A 21,371-nucleotide genomic window follows, 5' to 3' on the forward strand; every position below is an offset into this window, starting at 1 on the left:
TGGAAAGAATTGGGCCAGAGAAATTCTGAGAATAATTAGACTTTCCAGAGATTTTGTCTGAAATTTCTCTGGACCAATTTTCTCTGGACTGAAATTTCTCTGGATCAAGGTTGAGGGACCTTAGACATTATGAAAATATTATTGAGGGACCTTAGACAATATGAAAATATTAAATGTCCTTTATGCTATACAACCTTAATATCAGGGACCTTAAAAAAAATCCCAATATATATATATATATATATTAAAAAATTAATAAGACAAAATATCATATCTAAATCATAATTATTTTTATTTTTTTTCCCAAAAATAAAAAAATCTAACCCTAACACGGTTTTTAGGCTTATTTTGAAAAGAGAATTAAAAGTTACTTTCTAACTTTTAATCCACTTTCTTCTCATAAAAAAAAAATCAAAATCAAAATAAAAAAATAACTTTTAACCTTCTTACAAAAACACTCCATAGTCCCAAACTAAAATTTTTAATGAGGCAAAAAATAAAAAAAAACTAACTCACTTTAGAAACGAAGTCTAAAAGTATGTTGTCCCTCTGTTTGCATTTTATAATTTACGGACGTGATGCCATCGGACGGTGCAGAATTACCTGACACCCGCTCTTATAAAAGACTCGTCACTACCAGACATCGCCTTCAAGAATTGATCAACACTTTCTTATTCTCTCTCTCTCTACACTACATACAAATGGCCACCACTCTCCCGGTCCAGCACAGCCGCGCCATTCTCGGCCGTGACCCTCTCGGTCCAGCCCGGTCACGCCGGTCTGAGACTCCTCAGATTGGGAAGCTGTCTGTCAAGAACGACCGGTGGTGGTTTGGGGTGGCCTCCGCCCCTTCCCGCCGCGCATTATCGACGGTCCTTCTCGCCGGTCCTAGAGCCGACGACTCGGCCCGGTTCGAGATGTCCGTAGAGAACGCTTTGAAGGTTCTCGGTGTCTCAGAGGGAGCCTCGTTTGATGATATACTTCGAGCAAAGAATTCGATTCTTGCCGCTTGCAAGGACGACCAAGAGGCAATTGCACAGGTGGTGTTCGATGATTTGCGTGAATGTTCCCTGATAGTGAAATTGTGTGAATATTGGGGTAATTCAATTGGATTTTGGGAAATTTGAATGTTATTGTACTTCTCTTTATTTGGAATTTGCAGAACTATTAAATTTAGCCATGGAAAAACTTAGACGTGATTGATTATGGGGTTTTGAAATTAAAGCTTGAAAGTAAAAGCCAATTTGTCTATGTGGGTTTGGTGAAGTTTAGACTTTAGACCTTTCCTTTTGGTTGTTATAATTCAAAGGATTATTTAAATTGCAGTATTTTTATCTGGGTTGGTTGAGTTTGCTTGCCAGATTGTCCCTTTTTCGATTCAATGCTGATGTGATTGAAGATTTGAAGAATACTTATTATCTTCCTAAAGAGAGAAAGGGCAAAGGTGATCCATGTAATTGTTATCATTTGTAGCATGCTAGCTAGATGGCAAGGCAATTACCCGCATGGTTGGCCAATTTTAAAAAAAATAATAAAATATAAATAAATTTTTTTTTGGGACAATTGGTAACTTTACATGGTATTCATTAGTGTTCTGATTATAGGAGGGCTTGAGTTTAAGTCTCTTAATCTGATTAGTAATATTTATCATACTAACAGACTTGTTTCCTACTCCTTCCAACAAATTTCTAATTCTTGAGGGCTTTCAGATGTTGAAGCACTCTATGTGCAGCCCTCTCTTAGGGGACAAACTCAAATGCACAAAGGAGATGTTGCCCTGTTAACTTTATATAGTGGATATTTCTTTCATCATTGCCTCTCATTTGCACCATTCCCAAAACAGAAAAGGGGAAAACACTGGAAAAACAAATTGCCCGATGCCAATGCCTTCGCAATGAGAGCCATTGATCCGCTAGTTGTCTCCACCGCAGGACATCACAAATTTCATGCCTGTTAATGCTTTGTTTCGAGCTGAGAAAATGAACATGTAGAGGCTGACAATTCTTTGCTAGAGTTACTATAGATCATATTTTGTGGCAATGGGAGATTTTGGCTAGGTTTGGCATAACCTACATAATCCATCTTTTTATCTTTTTTCCATCACATCACCTCTCTACTTTTCTGCACATCTTTTCGTAAAAAGACAAACAGTGCACTTTTTTAGGACACTCCAAACCAACCCAAATGTGAAGTCATATTTTATGCAGAACTAGCTTTGCTTAGAATTGCTTGTAACTTGTATTTTATTGCCATACCTTCTGTGAAGTAATATGGCTAAATTTTTTCAGGTAGAGGCTGCATATGATATGTTGCTTATGCAAAGCTTGTCACAGCGCCGAGCTGGAAAGGTTGTAAGCAGTAGCATTCGTTATGCTGATGTTAAACCTGTAAATGCTCCCGGGATGGGATCAATGCCACAGTGGCTGCAGGCCACAGTTAAGAATCCACTCATTTCGATTGAAACACCATCTAGTGGTGATTTGGGAATACAAGTAGGTGTATATGGAGCTTTGATGGCTTTAAGCTACGTCAATGGAGCCTCTACATTTTCCACAGCTCTGTATGCTTCAGCTGATGTTCCTGGGCTGATATTGGCCACTAGTTTTGGAGCATCTTTATACTTCATGACCAGACAGAATGTCAAGTTAGGCGAGTAGCATTCTTTTCTATCAAGTTCTCTTACATTTTTAAATCTTTTTTGAGATTTGAAGGGATTCTTTTGTATTCAATTGTTTTGCTGTTTTGTGGTTTCTTTCTTTTCTTCTTTTTATGTTTCCTTTGTATTGCGTGTTCTATAGCCTGTTTGGATTGGGTGATTTGGAAAGGAAAGAAAGAAATGCATTTCTCTTGTACATATCACTTGTTTGGATATGAGTACAGAGGAGAGAAATGAGAAGAAATGGAAAGAAACACATTTCTCTTATAACCCTCATTTTGACGGGGTGTTTGGGAAGGATATTTTTTTGGTTTTTTTTGATTTTTTTCACTAAAAGACAAATTGGTTACAAAATCAAAAAAAAACAAATCCAAACAAAACATCACATCAAACCCTATAATCATTTTAGTTTTTCTCTCACAAACATCACATCCAACCACTAAAAAATCCAACTATCTTTTCAAACACACAATTTTTTTTTTCCAATAATATCCTACAACTAAAAAAACTTACAAAAAAACCCACTTCCCAAACACTCACTCAATCTCTCCAAAACTGGAAAGATCAACAGAGAAAATAAACCAACTAATTACTATTTTCTTATAATACCAACATTGCCCTTGAGATATAGAAGAAAAGAAAAAGTGACTCTCATAAAAGGTTATCTATTAGATGGCACATTTTAAATTTATAAGTTAGTATTTGATTCGTTAGGAAATTCAGTTTTAAGTCATCTAGGTAAACACACAGATTACTAGTGGAATGTAAAAAAAAAAAACCCATTTATTAAGACATTGTGCTCCTGGTGGGTAAGAAATATTTTGGACTCTTCATTTTCTCCCCACTCCCCTCCCTCCACACACAGGCATGCTAGAGAGCTTAATATGCATTGTTCAAGCCCTTCCTTAATAGCTCAAGCTTGTGGGACTAGTGATGATCTAACATGGTATTCGAGCTGAGGTTAGGAGAGTTATAGATTTCAAGTTTCTCAGTTTGCATATGTTTGCCTGTTTGTGTTTTGTTTCTCTACATGTTTGAATGTTTATATCTCCACGTGCAATATGGGATTGCACTTAAAAGAGAGTGTTAGAGAGCTTGATATCCATTGTCAAATCCATTTCCTAACAGTTTAAACATTTAGAACTAGTGGTGATCTAACAACACCCATGCCCAAAAAAAATGTTCTTAAAAAAAAGGAAGAAAAGGAAAGGGAAAAAAACAGAAAACTAATCAACCTCAAGGAAGAATAAAAATAACTTCTTGATCAAGGGATGTTGATATCATTTAATACCTATCATTTTATTCTTGTGAAGTAAGGGCTTGCAAACTGAATTATATGGAATATTAAAAAACGGTTCTTTTTTCTTTCTTTCTTTTTTTTTTTTTTTGTTGCAGTGAAGGCAACTGTAATTTCCATAGGGGGCCTTGTCACTGGTGCGGTAGTGGGATCAGTGGTTGAGAACTGGCTGCAGGTAGATATTGTTCCGTTTCTTGGCATACACTCCCCTGCTGTTGTAGTTAGTGAATTTATACTCTTCTCTCAATGTTTGGTTTCCCTCTACCTAAGATAGGGTAAGAGAATTGTGATCATGACTAAATCACTAGACCTGTAATTATTCATTTGCATGATCATAAATTTACTTCTTTAGGATGTGTATGATATTGTACATATGTAATGTTCTAGAACTCAAAACATTTAAAAACTTGCCGCTTTTTGTGTTAATTTTTTGATTGGGTGTACTCAAAGGCTTTTCTTTCTTTCTTTTTTTTTTTTGTGGACATTGTTGGTGATTATTTATTTCTCTTCAATTACTCCAAGCTGCGGGGAGGCATGAAAGCAGCAGTCATGTCCATTCCTTAAAACAAGCCCGTGTGGCACTACTTTTTGACAATTACAAGGACATCCTTGTGGTTTGTGAAATTACATTGTCCTCAACTTTGACTAATCATGTTAACAATAAACATGCAATTATCCTTTTGCCCTTTCACAAAACTATATTTCCATTATATCATATTCCACAAGACTATAAATTTTCTTAATACTTGTTACACTACTCCTCTTCTCTATTCTTTTTCTCTCTCTTCATTTTCACTACCATGCTCAGTTTTTTTAATCTTACACCAGCCTCCACTGTCTAACACCACCACCCAAAGGCCCCCGTTGGCTGCCCAAATCGCCACCACTTGTACATTTCAAATACAACTTCAAACTCCAGTAGCTGAGCGCTACCTCCTCAAAGGTTCTTTTTGACCCACCCTTCTCTATCATTTCTACGTTATTAGAAAATGTTAATATCTTACGCATTTTAAAACATAATACACTTCCATTCCAAAAGAATAAATTTAATAATCCAAAGTGATTCTAATTTTTTTTTCAATACATTTCCTTAAATGTTATCTTAAGAGAAAAAAATAAAAATAAAATATAATGAACTAAAATCTAAAGTGAGTTAAGTTTTGATAAGACAAAAATATCAAAAAATGAGTCATAATGCTCATAGAAAATATTACAATTTATTAGATTTCTAATAGTCAAAAAAATTCACTTAAAGTTTTTAAAATTTTTAAATATAATATATACAAATTTACCCCCCTATTGTACCACATTTTAAAATATGTGACATACTGAAACAATTTATGTTCTAGGAAACATAGACCCACCCTTGCTCTATTTTCTCTGTTATGCCTATGATTCTAAATCAAAATGCCTAAGATTCCAAATCAAAATGCTTCTAGAATGCAACGGAGATTGATCATTTTGAATTGTCTAGATTACCATGCCAATGATTTACAAGAATCGCAAGAGAAAAGGTAGGAAAACGAAAAAATAAAATAAAATTAACGACTAGAAACAATAGTAGTAGTGAAAATAACTGCACTAAATACAAGGATTATCACATTCTCTCTCTCTCTCTCTCTCTCTCTCTCTCTTCTTCTCTTGTTTTCTTTCCTTCCCAGTCTTCTCTTGGGTTTAGTTTGGGTTTTAGAAACTAAACCCAAGTCCTTTCGTTCTCAGATAAAGATTACATTGTACTCTAAAGAATTGACATCATAATCGTCTTCATGCCCTGAAGAAGCTACCTGGTATTCACACAAGAGAACATATAGTACATATAAAAACATCTTCCTCGGATAGAGCTGGCCTAGGTGGGCGTGGCACAAGGGGCAAGCGTGTTGGAAGGCAAGTTAACTCCGCCCCCTTTCACAGACAGGTTGGGACTCCTGACTGAGTTGGCCCTGCTCATGAGATTTGAATCGAGAAACACGACAATCACTGTGATGTCATCATGGAAATGGCGACGTACCCCCCGATCTATCTTCTTCAAGTCCGAATACCTCATTTCTCTCTTCTTTGCTGCCTCTTGCAGTGCAGCTTTCACTAACCTCCGAGCACTTCCCTGCATGACAGTAGCTAAATTTTCTTCAATCACGGCACATTCAAAAGAATAAAATGATTGGCAAACTTGTTCATGGAATAAGCAACCAGTAGTTAATTTTTTACATTGACAGCAGATTCTAGAGATGAAATAATAAACAGCAACAATAATTCGAAAGTGATGTTTCCCTCCATGTTCAGTTACTAGACCCCTAAGCAAGTGCCTTACTGATTCATGATCAGATAACTATAAAACCCTAATCACACCAATCTGATTCAATAATCAAGCGAGACGACAAACTTAAAAGTGGCCAAGGAAATTATGTAAGTTAAAATCCCTCTCTATGAGAAAAAGTACCGATGTTCAGCATCTTACACTGCGAAGATGATTTTGAACTATATCAACTGCTTCCTGGTTGCTGAGGTGCTCCCATAGACCGTCTGATGCAAATATAATGAACTGATCGTGTGGCTGCAGCTGGTGTGTGGAAATTGATGGATCGGAGCTCAATATAGGCCTTCTAAAAGGTTCACGTAACCGAAACTTGGCATATAATGGCTCCCTATTGAATTCAGCCTTTTTTAAATATACATCGCCAATAGATCTCGAAACCTGTGACATAAAATAACATCAGAGGGCATAAATAGTCCAAGTTCAAGGTGCATCATATTCAACAACAAATGGCAGGGCCATGATCCTGTTCTTGAAGGGAAAGAGGCAACAAGTGTAAAACAAAGATCCTTTTCAGTGAAAAGGCAAACAGTAGTGAGAGAGAGAGAGAGAGAGAGCGAGAGAGCTAATAAAATGATGTGCTCAAGCAAGTAAAGCATAGCTTAAATTCTGATCACTCATCAAAGCTAGTAAATGAAACTTGAAAACCTAACCAAGGTGCCTTACCATTAGGACTACATAAATACAATGCATAATAATAATACTGAAAACAAATAATATAACCAAACTTGCTCCAACTCTCCCATCAAATAAATAAATAAAAATGCCCAACTCTAAATAATTCAGAGAATGGGATAAATTGTTTAAGTAACAACTCACTGGCAAGATATCCGACTCCGTATTACAAGCAATAATGGACTTAGCACACTATCATGTCACAGTAACAGAGAAAATAGCAAGCAAAAACATTTGCAAACCATAATTGTAAAGTTCAACGTCAAACCCTTCCCTTGCAAAGAAGACTCACCTGTATAATGCCCTTCACACGCCATACGTTATGCTTTAAAACTACTATTTGCGAGTCATCTGGGTGCAAAGAATGCAACTCCTGTCTCACTGATTCTATAGCTGCATTGTGTTCCGCTGAGAGTTGAACGGCCAGAACCTCCCCTGTTGCTTTGACAAGTCTCCCTAAAACAGCACGCGAATCACCAAGGTTGGCAGTGTAAAGGGTCCCATTGCAAATAACACCAACCAGGCAGCATGATCCGACTGCCGCTATCTGCGGCATCATTGACCATTGTTTGGTAACAAGAGAGAGAAATCCCTCTTCTGTTGCTTGGAATGCCTTCCGTATTACCTCTGCCGACATAGATTGTTGCTCAGAAGTAAACCCTACATAATTAAGAAAGAGTATTTGACCTTCCGCCACAAGAAACAGACAATCACAAGAAATCTAATCCCCTAAATCAGTGTACTAGGGCAATAACATGTCTTTAAATTCATGACTTGTAATGCTTCGTCTAGTAACTGATAAAAATTTTGAATCCAGGACACTGAAAGCCTCCGGCCAATCAGTCTAACACAACTATTTGGGTTAACTAATTCAGAGATAGGATGCAATCGAAAACAGCAAACTATTTAGTAAATCTCTATATTACTCTCTCTTCCTCAAATGTAAAACAGGAAATGTGTAAATATTGAATAAATTGAAAAGAATAAAAGTTCAATATTCCAATAGAATTCCAGTGACTTACTCTTGAGATGCTGGAAGAGGTGATCGTTGACAAAACGCGAAGTCTCAGGGCCACCGTGCCCATCATATACTCCGACAAATGTTCCAAATGGCCCCAAGTCATTCGTGCTCAGGCAGCCTGACTCAATTTGGCTCTGATCTTCTAGTAAATTGTTAGCTTGAACTACAGCCATTGAGAACTCACCACTAAAATGTTGTCCTGTATCTTTGTACCACAGAAGCCCATCTTGGCGACCAACAGTATCCAAACCCGCGTGAATGTATCGATCTGACCTAGGCCGAAAACAGGCCCTCAAAAAGCCCATCAACCCAGATAACATACCTCATTTCACCCAAATCACCCTACAAATTCTCCACATCTAATAATGACTCAAAAATAACTCTGACCCAAATAAGCCTGAATTGTGACCTGTTTGTTCCCTCCCCTACTGCACACGATTAAAAACTAGCAACTTTGCATTAACATCGAGAGCAAAAAACAAAATCAAAAACTCAAAACTAGAACTCGCCACATACCCAATTTAACAGAAAGATCATAGAAAAATGCATCAAAAGGGCACCTTTTTGTTCAATTCAGCTGAGAACAATAAGGAAATAGCAAGTTTAAACTAACATCAAGAGCAAAAAAAACTCAAAATATCAAAATTAGAACTTGCAAAAATCACAACCTAACAGAGGATCATAGAAAAATACAAACAAAAGGCCAATCTTTTCTGTTCAATTCAGCTGAGAATTATAAGAAAACTAATGAATAAGAGGTTTGTATGTGAAACGAATCGATACAACTGTTCATAATGAAAACAGAAAACCCATGACCACAACAGCCGCTAATAATGAAAACTTAAAAGGGGGACCTTGAAGAAAAAATGGTCAAATTCACTTTTTTCTCATACAACTGTTTGGTCAGCAATTTCAAAACCAGAAGGTCAACTCTCAGCATATAAAATTAAAAAAACCTATTTCCAAAAATCCCAAAATACTCCTTAGTCTCAACAATACATCATTTTTTCAAAGAAAACAGCGAAACTTGGGAAAAAATTTACCTTTTATAATTGAGAACTATGGGAAGATCTGAAATTGAAAGAGTTAGATCTGTGGATCAATGAAATGGAAGAGAAATTGAAATGGGTTTTGATTGTTTGTGTTCACTCTCTTCTTTGGAGTACAGAGATGACGAGAGGGTGATGGAAGAGAGCATATATATATAAGAAAGAAGCGAAAAATGTTTATCATTGAAACTCTGGTCTCTCTCAGCAGACAAGCTCCATTAAAGACCAACAATGAGAGCTTGAATCCAGCAAAGCAGAGGACCAGGTTTGGGCTCCACACCCACTTGAAGGTATAGAGAGAGAAACTCTTTCGGAGGAGAGAGAGTCAAAGAAGTAATTTGGATAATGATAAATTTGTACGGTAATTCCATGGATATGAACTTCACGCGTGAACACGTGGGATTAAAGGGTATTTGACAATTAAACATTTTTTTGTTTTTTTTGTTTGGGTAATTACGCTTTCACCTCTAATTATTTCTCATTTTTTCCTTCAAAATTATTCTTTTACTTTTATTTTAAATTATTTGTGGCTGCACCCTTTGATTTATCAACTCTCATTTTTGAAATTTTCTCAATTAAATTTCTTTAAATAATTATTCAAATCCAAATTTAACCCAATCTATTTAATGGTTCGTTTGGAATGTGCATTGACTTTTTAATTTTTTGACTTTTTGACTATTTTAATCTAGGGTTAGTCTCGTTTGAGATGGATTTTTTTGATTTTCATGAGAAAAAAAATAAAATGATTATGATTTTGATGTGACATTTTATCTTATTGACTTTTTAACCTATTTTGTCATTTTGTGACTATTTTGGCCCAAATATAGTATCCCAAACAAGGGCTAATTTTGAATATTTTAAAATAATTTATGAGTTTTTATTTTTCGCATATTTATCATTATTAGTGAGTTTTTTTTTTTGGTATTTTAGTTAGGTTTTATTTTTATTTTTATTTTTTTAAATGCACTTAATCTAAATGTACTTTAAAAATAAAAAGTTTGTGAAAAAATCTATTTAAAAATCAATAAATACTAAAAATATAGAAAAATATATTGAATTTTTGTAATTCTTTGTATTCAGTAATTGTTTTTTATAAATTTTATACTTTTTAAATGCATCTAAATTAAGTGAATTAAAAGATAAAAAAAATAAGATTTTAAATTATTTAAAAATTGCATTAAAAATAAAAAATATGAATTAAAAACTCAAGATTTATTTTTAAAATCTTCCATAACGAGTGATTGGTCTTTCACTCATTTTCCAATCTTATTAAACACGCCTTGTTTAAGAAGTAAAATTTTAATTAAAAATGTATTACAAGTAATTAAATCATTTTTTTAAAACTTTTTTTATAGGTATTTTTGTAAAAATTAAAATTATTAAAAAAAATGTCAATTTCTAAATATAGATGGAACAAGAATGATGTTTCACACGTGTGCACAAGTGGACTGCTATTTTTTGATGATGGATAATTGTGTCATAAACGAAAGAAGTTCGTAAATTTGATAATTAAGTGACATTTTTTAATCACATAATTAAGATAAACAAGAAATGCTGATAAAAGCGGGACCACTTCCAATTTTTAATTTATACATAAATCAAATACAAAATTAGACCCAACTTATAAAATTTACAAAATGAATAATTTTATCTAATTTTATAATCGATGTGTTTTTAATGTTTTTGAGGTAAAAGAGGACTAGAGATTGCATTGTTTGGAAAGGGCTAAAGTGACTATTTTAGTCACAAAAAATAAAATAAGTTATTTTAGTCACAAAAAATAAAACATCACATCTAATCCATAACCATTACACTCTTCTTTTACAAAAAAAGTCAAAAAATTTAAAAATTCTTTCCGAACTAAATTTTTTAACTCAAACTAAAATAATCAAAAAAATTAAAAAATTAAAAAGCCAACTTACTTTTTTAATGAAGGCTTAATAAATTGGGAAGGATATTGTTTTGCCATTGTGGGGGCACCTCACCTCATTCATGTTCCATAATTAAATTATGGACAATGGACTTGCCCAAAGTTACTACAGTACACTACTGTCATCTCCATATCAGGTTTTCCACACTATTGTCATGGTTGGGACAAAAAGCCAAAAAAAATGGTTAATGGTTTCAACATTTTGACAGTGAGACACAATAATAATTTATGGCGGTGAATTATTGTACCAGTACAAAATTTGACAGTGCTTTATTAAAGAATAATATAGAGCTATGAAGAAGTTGGTCCAAGGTAACGACAGGCACATGCATTATAATTGATGGAGGAAGTAAAATTTATAATTTTATATTAAATAATTAAAAAAATAAGAAAATATGAGAGTTTATAATTGGTCTAAAAGATAATTACATAGTACTCGAGAATCAACCAATTATTTTTCAGAATTATCATATTGGTCTAAAAGATAATTGCATTGTGAATTTTAGACTTCATTAAATTAGGATTTTGTTATGGGTGTGATTTAATTTTTTTAGAAAGATATATTCTCTATGGAAATACATGTAATAAAGAATGTATAATATTTTAAAGTATTTTTATCAATGTGTTCTAAGAATACACGTTAACAAAAATCTATTAATTAATAATTAATTTGATTAATGTTAGTTAAAAGTCCTACATGTTAGAACAATCTTCTGTGTAATAAAAATAATTTGAAACCAAATCAAATAAGTAAAAATAAATTACTTACCGAATTTATTTACCGAAATGATTAAGTACAAAAATAGATCAAGTCGAGTGTGTGATATTCTATCCTTAAGACAGATTCGCCCTGTTTCGGTACTTACGGGTAAAAGGCGTCTATCTCCCAAGATACAATGATCTACACAGATTGTAGTAGCACTCCAAATAATCTGTATGGCGAACCAAACTTGTGTTCTATACTCTCAGAATTTTTCCTCAAATAATATGAAGAATATATCTATACAAGAGAGCAAAATGAAAACAAGAAGATGATTTTCGGAATTAATGAAAAATGCTGGAAGATTGTTTGTATTCATAGGGCCGAATAGGTATGATTTCAAACCTAAACAGATATGAATTCAAACTGGAACAGGTGCAAGATCTGTTTGAACCCAGTTTTGAAACTGTCTAGAACAAAACTGAATCTGTCCGGTGCAACAGGTTACAAACTGTTTGAACCTCTTGAAATGGAACCGACAGAGGCATTGTATGGACAGAAAATTGAATTCAATTAATTTCGTTTAGAAAAAATAAATTTCCCGCAAGAATTTTTTGCAAAAAAAATCAAATAAATTTTGTCCAAAAAATTAATATTAGAACCGACCTAACCTACAACCCACACCCGCACCCGGCATGACCGATCGGACAGATACCAGCGATCGCGTGTAGCGGTTTGGGCTAAGGCCCACTTTGTCCATAGCTCTTCCCTTCTACAAACTTAGGGTGTCCTTTGGGACCCAACCCAAGTATTGCCACCTAGAACTTATATACATATATAAATTTTCTTAAGTTTTCAATGTAGAACAACCATTACAAGAAAATCCACTTTTGACTCTTCAATTTCCTGTTCCACGAACCCGAAAACGACGACAAGTTCTCATTTACTCATAAATGATTTTAACGAACCGTCTTCACCGTGTGACTTGCCATGCGGCAAAAAACACGTCACCTCTTTGGACCCACCTCAAAAGACATTTGGAACCCACTCAAAATTGGGCTCAAAGTTGGCCCAAAATAAGCCTATAAAACCATATCTTTCCAACAATCCCCCACATAAATAGAATTTGATGGAAAGAAAATGAAACAACATGATCTAATTACAGAGAGTACAGAAATTGGGAATATTCTACAAAGGATAGGTAATTTTTGGCTTTGAACCTTCCCTTATAAGACATTATCGAATTTACTAGCTAACCAGTAAACATGATGTCTTGAACAGTTCAGTCATTTGTGTAAATCAAGATAATAGAACTCACACAGTATAGAACGGTTCAATCATTTGTATTCATTTTGGCCCTCAACAACTTAGTCTTTCATGAGTGCTCTAGAGAATTATAACCCTTCACAAATCTCATAGAACCAGCCCAATTCACACTCATATAGGTGATTCTTATGAAGAGTATCCTGTCATACTCCACTAGGTATTCCTAGATATAAGAATCATTAAAAGTATTTACTTAACCTAAAATATTGCAGACATCACTATTTTATCATAGAAATGGGTAGAAGTTTGACTCCCCAGTGATTCTTATAAGTCATACGCAACTCGGTTGTCTCTTTAAACCTAGATCTTGGGATCTCCAGTCAGCTAGGTTGGGTTGCCGTTGTGGTAACTCTTATTTAATAGGCTTAAGTCACATTCCCCTTAATGAATTCTCAACTAACTCTCTTACTAACCCTTTGGTTAGTGGATCAATTATGTTGTCTTTAGACTTTACATATTGAATGAAAATAATTCTATTAGAGAGTAGTTATTTCACGGTGTTATGTCGACGACAAATGTGTCGTGACTTACCATTATATATATAACTATGTGCTCTACCTATTGTTGATTAGGTATCACAATGTAAGCATATAGCAGGCACCACTTTTGGTCACATTGGAATATCTTCAAGGAAGTAGCGAAGCCATTCTGTTTCTTCTCCAACTTTATCTAAAGTTATGAATTCTGATTCCATAGTAGATCTAGCAATGCAAGTCTGTTTGGAAGATTTTCAAGATATAGCGGCCCCACCAAGAGTAAAGACATACCCACTGGTGGATTTTTAGTCTCTAGTATCCGATATCTAATTTGCATCACAGTATCCTTCAAGTACTGCTGGATATCTAGTATAATTAAGTCCGATGTTACAAGTAAATCGGAGAAATCTTAGAACCCTTATAATCGCTTTCCAATGTTCTACTCCTAGATTACGTATATCTACTTAGTTTACTTACTGCATAAGTTATATCCGGGCGAGTGCAGTTTATCAAGTACATTAAGTTTCTAATAATTTGGGCATACTCTAATTGAGAAATACTTTCCTGTACATTTTTAGAAAGAAACAAATTAGCATCCACAGGTATTCTAGCAAGATAATCATCATATTTACTAAATTTGTCAAGTATTTTCTCAATGTAATGAGATTGTGACAAAGCATAACCTTCTGATGTTTTGGTAATTTTCATACCAAGAATTACATCAGCAATTCTCATGTCTTTCATGTCAAAATATTTATTCAACATTTTCTTGGTAGTTTTAATCATGTCACTGAGCATATTATCCACATAAAGACGTACTACTACATAACCTTTGTCTATGTTTTTAATATAAACACATTTGCCACATTCATTAATTTTAAATCTATTTGACACCTTTGCCTTGTCAAAGTTTTCATGTCATTGCTTTGGCGCTTATTTTAAACTATATAATGATTTAACCAATTTACACACTTTCTTTTCTTTTCCTGAAACAGAAAATCTTCTGGTTGCTCCATGTAAATTTCTTCATTTAACTTACCATTTAAGAAAGTGGTTTTCATATGCATTTGATGAATTTCTAGATTGTACAAAGATGCAATGGCAATTAGTGGATGTTATTCTAGTAACTGGTGAATATGTGTCAAAGTAATCAAGACCTTCTTTATGTCTATATCCTTTGATTACAAGTCTTGCCTTGTATTTGTCAATTGATCCATTCGCTTTTATTTTTCTCTTGAAAACCCACTTATACCCCAAGAGGTTTACAACCTGGTGGCAAATCCACCAATTCTCAAGTGTGATTTTGCATGATGGATTCAACTTCACTATTTACAGCTTTTTTCCATAAAGGAGCCTCAGGACTGGACATAACTTCTTTAAAATTAAAGGCTCATTTTCTAACAAAAATGTTAGAAAATTTAGATCAAAAGATTTTGAGGTTCTAGCACGTTTACTACGCCTAGGTTCCTCTTCCTCATTTTGATCTATCTCTTGCTCTTATTCTTGATCTTATCCTTGATCATGACTAGTAATAGCATCATAAGATCTTTTATTAGTACTAGTCCCTTGTCCAATCTTATTTGGAAATATATGTTCAAAGAATGATGCATTCTGAGATTTAATAATAGTATTTACATGCATTTCGGAATGTTCTGATTTATAAATCAAAAATCGATATGCACTACTATTCATAGCATAACCAATGAAAATGCAATCAATAATTTTAAGACCTATCTTAGACTTTTTGAAACTAAGAATAACCACTTTAGCCAAACACTCCCACACTTTTAAGTATTTGTAAGATGGTACTCTCTCATGCCATATTTCATAAGGTGTTTGATTTACTTTCTTTCGGGGTACTTTATTAAGAATATAATTAGCAGAAAGTATTGTTTCCCCTCACAAGTTCTGAAGTAATCCATAACTTATTAACATGGCTGTAGACACCCCATTTTTTATGACCCTTACGACTTGGAGACCATTGCATGCACACCTGGTGACGAGTTTATATGCTCGCCGAGCGTTCGAAGTCCTCAGCGGGAAGCTGTAGCTTTGAGCCTTTCAAACCCTGCACATCAATTATCCTTTTTTTAGACCAAACCCTGTGTTTTTCAAGCCTGCAGCTCCTAGTGGCCTGTCGGCCACCTTTTTAGGCTGCCCGGCCATCACTTTTGGGCTACTGGCCACTGGTGTGGCTTGCCGACCACTAGTTTCTTTTGCAGATATTTTGTGACAGCTGTGCCAACTGTTTGCACAGATGTATGCATCTACACCCATGTGTAGGGCTGGATATCCTTATAGGGAATTCATGTTTTCTATATATAAGAGACATCTCTCTCATATTTTAAGGTTAGAAAATTTTGAGATCAAAATTTTTCCTCTCTCTCTACAATTCTCTCTCTCTCTCTAACAAATTTCTACGTTTTTGCCTACAAATCCTTAACCTTTACCTATACACCCTTAACCAGATCTTCTCATCTTTGAGCTGAGGTATTTTTGAGCTCTAGATGGTGTGTTTACTTGGTTTTGTTGCATAAATTACTTCTTCTCTTGAAGAGGTATAAGGCTTTACCTATTTACTTGCTTTCTCTACTATTTTTCTTATTGTTTTCCAACTGTTTTTGGGCTATAAAACTTTTGTATTTTTGGGCTGACACTTGGGTTTTAAGGCCATTAAAGGCTGAGGGGTTGATAGCTCCTCTTTATACCTTGTTTTAGAGGCCATTGCCCTTGTGTTTCTCACCCTTTTACTATCTTTTTCGAAGCTTTTAAACACTGATTTTCAGAGCTACTTCAGTGGCCAAAATCATGTTTTAACGTCCAAATTTGGAGGGGTTAGCCTACCCTCCTTGTGTCTTGCTTACTAGCCTAGTTTGTACCATGTTTTAGCATGTTAATCTAGACTTTTTTAGCTTAATTTCAGCATGTTTTAGGACTTGTTGTACACTATTTTAGCACTATTTTGGGCTATTAGTTGCATTTGAGCTTTGTTTTGCATGCTTGTAGTGTAATAGTCCTCATGAGTTTGGTGTTCTAGGCCTTAAACTCCATTTTAGTTGAGTTGATAGTATTTATTTATGCTTTTCTCACTCATTTTTAGCACTAATAATCTCTGCAACCTCCCTTCTTTCTTGGCTTTTTGTTTTGCTTTGAAAGTGGTTCAAACTACTTGTTTGTTTAAAGCATGAGATTAATGTGTCAAGCTTAATGGTTTAATCCCTTTGGGGGTTTATTATCAACGGCATGACATCTCTTTCATGCCTAAAACAACTCTTGGTTTGAGCCCTCTTTCCATTGGAGGACTTAAACTCACCATTTGGACTCAATTGATTAAAGGATGGTTGGTAAACTAAAATGAGTAATTAAAATTGAGGCTAAAATGGTGCAAGATAATAAAAAGTGTTATGTTCAATCAGACGTTAAATGAATACATGGAACTTGAGCCATTTCATACTTGCTAGTGATGAAATGATTTAAGTCTCCAAGGTCATCACTTCCCTTGATCTTTCATGAAAGAGAGGTGGTATGAGTCTTGTTTTGTTGCATTTATTGAACTTGCACATTTGGTTTTATAAGCCATCATGCAATGAAATTACATCCATTAATGGTTTGTGAACCGAACTTGCTGCTCCTTTGATTTGCTCATGAAAAGGAGGGGTGGGTTGTGCAAACAAACCCTTGAAATACCCTATATATGCTCTGTTTGTCCTCTGTTGCAACAAGGAGAACTGGGCAGCAGTGGCTGGCAGACCACTTTCCATGTGCCGACAGGCCACCTTTGATGGCCAGCCAACCATCACTAGTGGCCGGCAACCTTCATCACTGGTCGGCCGGCCATTGATGCAAAATTCAGCAGTGTGTTCTTTAGGCCAAGCAGAGCTGTTCTGGAAGTGGGCAACAGTGTGTGTGTTCTATTGGGCAACAGAGGCTCTCCGGAAGCAAAATAGTGACTTTTCGAGTGGAAACCGAGCACGTGCATGAGCATTCCTTGCATCCCGAGGATGTTTAAGTTTAAATTGTTACAATTAATTAATTTTGTAAAGTGTTGTAACTAATTAGTTATTCAATTTCATTTTGTAAATTAGTTGGTTAACTAGAATAGTTAGTTGATCTCATTTGTTTTGTAATAATTAGCTTAGTTAGCTTAGCTTTAATTAGTTATGATGATACGGTCCATTCCAATGAACGGGTCAGACTGATCCACGCTCCTCACGTCTATGTTCGAATGACCAAGCCCACCGGAAGACCTGCACACGAGTTCAACGAGGAACGGGGAGTCCCCCGGCGAACCCTCCGACGAGCAAGTTAGAAAGAGGAATTGAGTATAGAGCGAGATTAGAGATAGAAAGCTTAACCTTCTTCTTGTCTTCAACGTCTGCTTATATCTTTTAGTAATCATTACGTTGTCCCTTCCGACCTGTCACCTTGGCCTAAAGTCTATGTTGTAGCTTACCTTGTTCAGGGTGAGGGCGTGTTGTCCCGACGGAGAGGGGTTATCGCAATAAATGCTCTAAGGGGCCTCATTAATGGCAATATGGCATAGCAATAACTTTGTAGATCTTTGTTTGCTGCTATGGCTTGCCCTTCTCTTGTCATGTGTCTTGATGTCATTGGTTCTTATTGCTATGTGGGGCTTCAACAGTGCTGGGCATCATTAATTGGATTATGTATTGGGCCCTAAGTGGTGGGCCTGGGTTGCTCATAGTGGGTTGTAGCCTTTATGGGCCTATCCATGTCAGTAGTCCCCTATTCCCAAGTGCAACTTTAGTCCAACGAAAGGAATAATGAAGAAAATGAGGGTTGTTAGAGACCGACAGGATGGAGGCCGACCGATAGGAGTGACCGAGTGGATGGACCGACCATGAGGAGGGCCAGCCGCGAAGGGTGGCCGAGTAGAGGGACCGACCATGAGAACGGCCAACCGCGAAGGGTGGCCGAGTGGAGGGACCGACCATGAGAAGGGCTGACCACGAAGGGTGGCCGAGTGGAGTGACCGACCATGAGGAGGGCCGACCGCGAAGGGTGGCCGAGTGGAGTGACTGACTAAGAGGAGGGCCGACCGCGGAGGGTCGCCGAATGGAGTGACCGACCACGAGGAGGGCCGACCGCGAAGGGTAGCCGAGTGGAGGGACCGACCATGAGGAGGGCCGACCGCGAATGGGGGAGGTGACGGGGTGCAGGGCTCGAGAGGCGACGGGTTACGTGGTGATTTGAAGTGGAAAAGACAGGGTAAGGGAAGGGAGCAGTGAATCATGGCCGTACATGTGGCAGAATCACGTGGTGGGGAAGGTTAGGCGTTGGGCCAGAAATGAAACGATAGGTCATTATGGGTGTTGAAGAGACAGTTTTGGCGGATGGTTGAAAATTTTTCAAACTGACGAAAATTAATTATGACCCTTGGAATACAGGCAAGCCTTGGGCTTTTGGTATTATACGTTTTACCTACTTTTTTTTGAAAAATAAAAACACTTCAAGTGTAGACTCCTTCGTTGCAAATGATACACCCTTGCGACATTTTTTGAATTTCCTTGCGCCCGCATCCGAAACTATTCGTAGACACACTACAGAAATGGCCCAAGAAGAAGCTACAAACGCCAGGGTTGATCTATTGGGGGACGACGATGCGGTGGATTTGGCAGAGCAATACAAGACGGAGAGGCGAATGGGGAGTGAGGGGGAGCCGTCGGGGCGACCTCGTTCGTCCACAATGATGGCGGCGCCGACGCCAATCTGCCAGGTGAAGCCAGATCACTAGCATATAAAGGCTGATAAGGCGATCATTACCACGAAGGAGCTGGAGGGTATGCGGGAGAAGTACCAGATTCCCGCAGAGATAGAGTTGAAATTGCCGGAATCAAATGAGAGGGCATTCGATGTTCGACCGGGGAAATTCGCCCTATACGATGAGGCACTAAAGGGAGGTTTGAGGTTGCCACTACCCCAGATAGTGATGGACGTGTTGAACTAGTTGGAGGTAGCTCCAGGCCAACTGATGCCCAATGCGTGGAAAATTTTGCTAGCCTATTCGAGCACGTGGCCGAAGGCGAATGGGGGGGCTGAAATGATGATGGACGAGTTTTTTACGTGCTACAAGGTGTCGGGGCAGCAAGAGACTTGGGTCACTTTGCAGGCGGCGGTAGGGAAGGGGCTGGTGGCGGGGTTGCCGTCATCGATAAAGGGGTGAAGGCCGCGATGGTTCTATGTGTTCACCAACGGAGGGGTTTGGGTGCGCACAATTTGGAAAGTGCCCACCAAGTCTGTGGAGCCAAAACTGTGAGCAGTAGCAGAGGCAAGAGTAAAGAAAGTGAAGGAATAGAGGGAGAAGGAGGGCACCAGATAGGACGAGCTTGTTCATCCGTCAGCCTTGTTTGCGGCAGGGTTGGGTCCTCAGCCGATTGGTGGAGACCTGGGACCGGCGGAGTTAAAGGCGAGAAGGAAAGCGCAAGAGGCTGAGGATATGACCATCCTCACCAAAGCCAGCAAGTTCAAAGAGTTTTAGGCAGACCGACTGCCGAAGCCGATCGCGTCCCAAACCCTTGGAGGGAAAGGACTTAGGTGGATTTGAGCCACGACCGCCCCCAGTTGATTCTTTGAAGGAGAGAGCCTACGAGGAGATGGAGGGTGTGGTGAAAAAGAAGAGGAGAGTGAGGAGGAGTGAAGAGGAGCCTGCCTTGAAGAGGAGGAAGGAGGCGACGACGGAGCAGACCTCCCTGGCAAGGGAGGTAGAGGGGACCCCTAAAATGGGATTGGAGGGGCGGCCAAAGAGGTAGAGAGTGGGGCGACTGGCCTTTGGGAGCAAATGCAAAGTGGTGGGGTCGGCACTGAGCCAAGGGTAGAGCCAAGGGAAGAGCCACAACCACAAGAGGGTCTGGCACCCCAAGGAGAGGGAGAGAGGCCTGGGTTGAAGACCGCTTTCTACCACATCCCTGCGGTGTCTGGGTGAGTGGAAGAGGAAGGGAGAGAGGCTAAGAAGGCTGCAGACCGCCTCTTGGGGGTGGTGGAAGATGCAGCCGTTCGATCAGTGGCTGGTTATACTGAGGCTGAGCTGATGAAGGGGTTGTGCTCAGCCCAGATAGAGGCGGCTACCTTAGCAAGAGCCCTGTTGAATAAGGCGGCGGTAGCGAAATGGCGAATTGAGGAGGGAGAGAGAGAGGTTGGGGCAGGTGGAGGCCCAACTTGAAAATTTCAAGAGGAAGAGCATGGGTTAGAAGAGGGCTGAGCGGAGTGCATGTGCCAGGGGGTTGGGGGAGGCTCAGAAGGCGAAGAAGATGGAGGTGTTGGCGATCGTTCAGCGCAATGTTGTCGCTCGAGCCCATGTTGAGCTGCTCACCATTAAGTTAGAGCTAGAGGACGAACGCCGCAAGGTAGTGTCGCTCGAGTTCCAGCTGGTTGGCGAGCAGAAGAAGTTGGGGGATGCTCAAAATGCCTGCACGGTCGCCACCGAGCGGTTTAAAGAGGCTATGACCAGCAATGAAGAACTGCGCGCCCAGCAAATCAAAGAAAATGATGAAGCAGACCTGAAGATTGCTGGGCTGCAGAAAGAGCTGCAAGATGAGCGTGCTAGGGCAATGGAGGAGAAGGCGAGGTTGGAGAAGGAGTTTGAGGAAGAAAAAACTAGGGCAACCTCTGAAAGAGTAGCATACCCCGATCTGTACGTCGCAGCAGTAGAGCAATTTAAGGTGTTTGCTGACTTTCAGATGGCCATCGATGCTGCTATTGCCAGCAACTTGGCGAGAGAGGGGGCTGGACGCTACTGGCCTCTCCTTCAGGAGTTGGTTCCAGGACTGATGGATGTGGGGTTCGGGGTGGTAGATTTATATTTGGGGGAGGAGGTTGCAAGCCTTCCAAGTTGGGTGGATAAGGCAGTTGGATAGTATGGCTCGGGGCTCGTTCTCGGTTAGGTGGAATATCTGGAGGTGGTGGAGGGGGC

General features: G+C 38.1%; 2 protein-coding genes across 9 annotated transcripts; one reads left to right on the plus strand and one right to left on the minus strand.

Annotated features, from left to right (window-relative positions):
* The first annotated feature begins 623 nt into the window (after positions 1 to 623).
* On the plus strand, positions 624 to 4,379 carry LOC114286250 (protein CHAPERONE-LIKE PROTEIN OF POR1, chloroplastic). Its single transcript, XM_028229370.1, has 3 exons — positions 624 to 1,040; positions 2,289 to 2,649; positions 4,052 to 4,379. Exons 1-3 carry the CDS (start codon positions 702 to 704, stop codon positions 4,225 to 4,227), a joined length of 876 nt encoding a protein of 291 aa, XP_028085171.1. The 5' UTR covers positions 624 to 701; the 3' UTR covers positions 4,228 to 4,379.
* A 1,089-nt stretch (positions 4,380 to 5,468) lies between these two features.
* Positions 5,469 to 9,393, minus strand: LOC114286251 (putative protein phosphatase 2C 60). Of its 8 annotated transcripts, none has more exons than XM_028229373.2 (6): positions 9,004 to 9,359; positions 8,477 to 8,537; positions 7,962 to 8,388; positions 7,232 to 7,599; positions 6,409 to 6,645; positions 5,469 to 6,054 (listed from the first exon to the last, which is right to left on the minus strand). In XM_028229373.2, exons 3-6 carry the CDS (start codon positions 8,278 to 8,280, stop codon positions 5,800 to 5,802), a joined length of 1,179 nt encoding a protein of 392 aa, XP_028085174.2. In that variant the 5' UTR covers positions 8,281 to 8,388; positions 8,477 to 8,537; positions 9,004 to 9,359; the 3' UTR covers positions 5,469 to 5,799. The 8 variants fall into 8 exon arrangements, with proteins under 8 accessions (XP_028085174.2, XP_082759910.1, XP_028085172.2 ...); XM_082903784.1 differs by having other exon boundaries at positions 7,962 to 8,405; positions 9,004 to 9,356; XM_028229371.2 differs by lacking the exon at positions 8,477 to 8,537 and having other exon boundaries at positions 9,004 to 9,393.
* Positions 9,394 to 21,371: the final 11,978 nt, after the last annotated feature.

Source organism: Camellia sinensis, chromosome 2 (assembly GCF_055761805.1).
Source record: "Camellia sinensis isolate YWXY chromosome 2, ASM5576180v1, whole genome shotgun sequence".
Classification (NCBI taxonomy): Eukaryota; Viridiplantae; Streptophyta; class Magnoliopsida; order Ericales; family Theaceae; genus Camellia; species Camellia sinensis.

Coding starts and splice junctions, on each gene's coding strand:
- LOC114286251 (XM_028229371.2), bottom strand. CDS start 8,280: ATGTTATCTGGGTTGATGGGCTTTTTGAGGGCCTGTTTTCGGCCTAGG. Junction 7,600..7,961: donor CCTCTTCCAGCATCTCAAGA/GTAAGTCACTGG, acceptor TTAATTATGTAG/GGTTTACTTCTGAGCAACAA. Junction 6,055..6,408: donor TTCAAAATCATCTTCGCAGT/GTAAGATGCTGA, acceptor ACTGTCATGCAG/GGAAGTGCTCGGAGGTTAGT.
- LOC114286250 (XM_028229370.1), top strand. CDS start 702: ATGGCCACCACTCTCCCGGTCCAGCACAGCCGCGCCATTCTCGGCCGT. Junction 1,041..2,288: donor ACCAAGAGGCAATTGCACAG/GTGGTGTTCGAT, acceptor AAATTTTTTCAG/GTAGAGGCTGCATATGATAT. Junction 2,650..4,051: donor CAGACAGAATGTCAAGTTAG/GCGAGTAGCATT, acceptor TTTTTGTTGCAG/TGAAGGCAACTGTAATTTCC.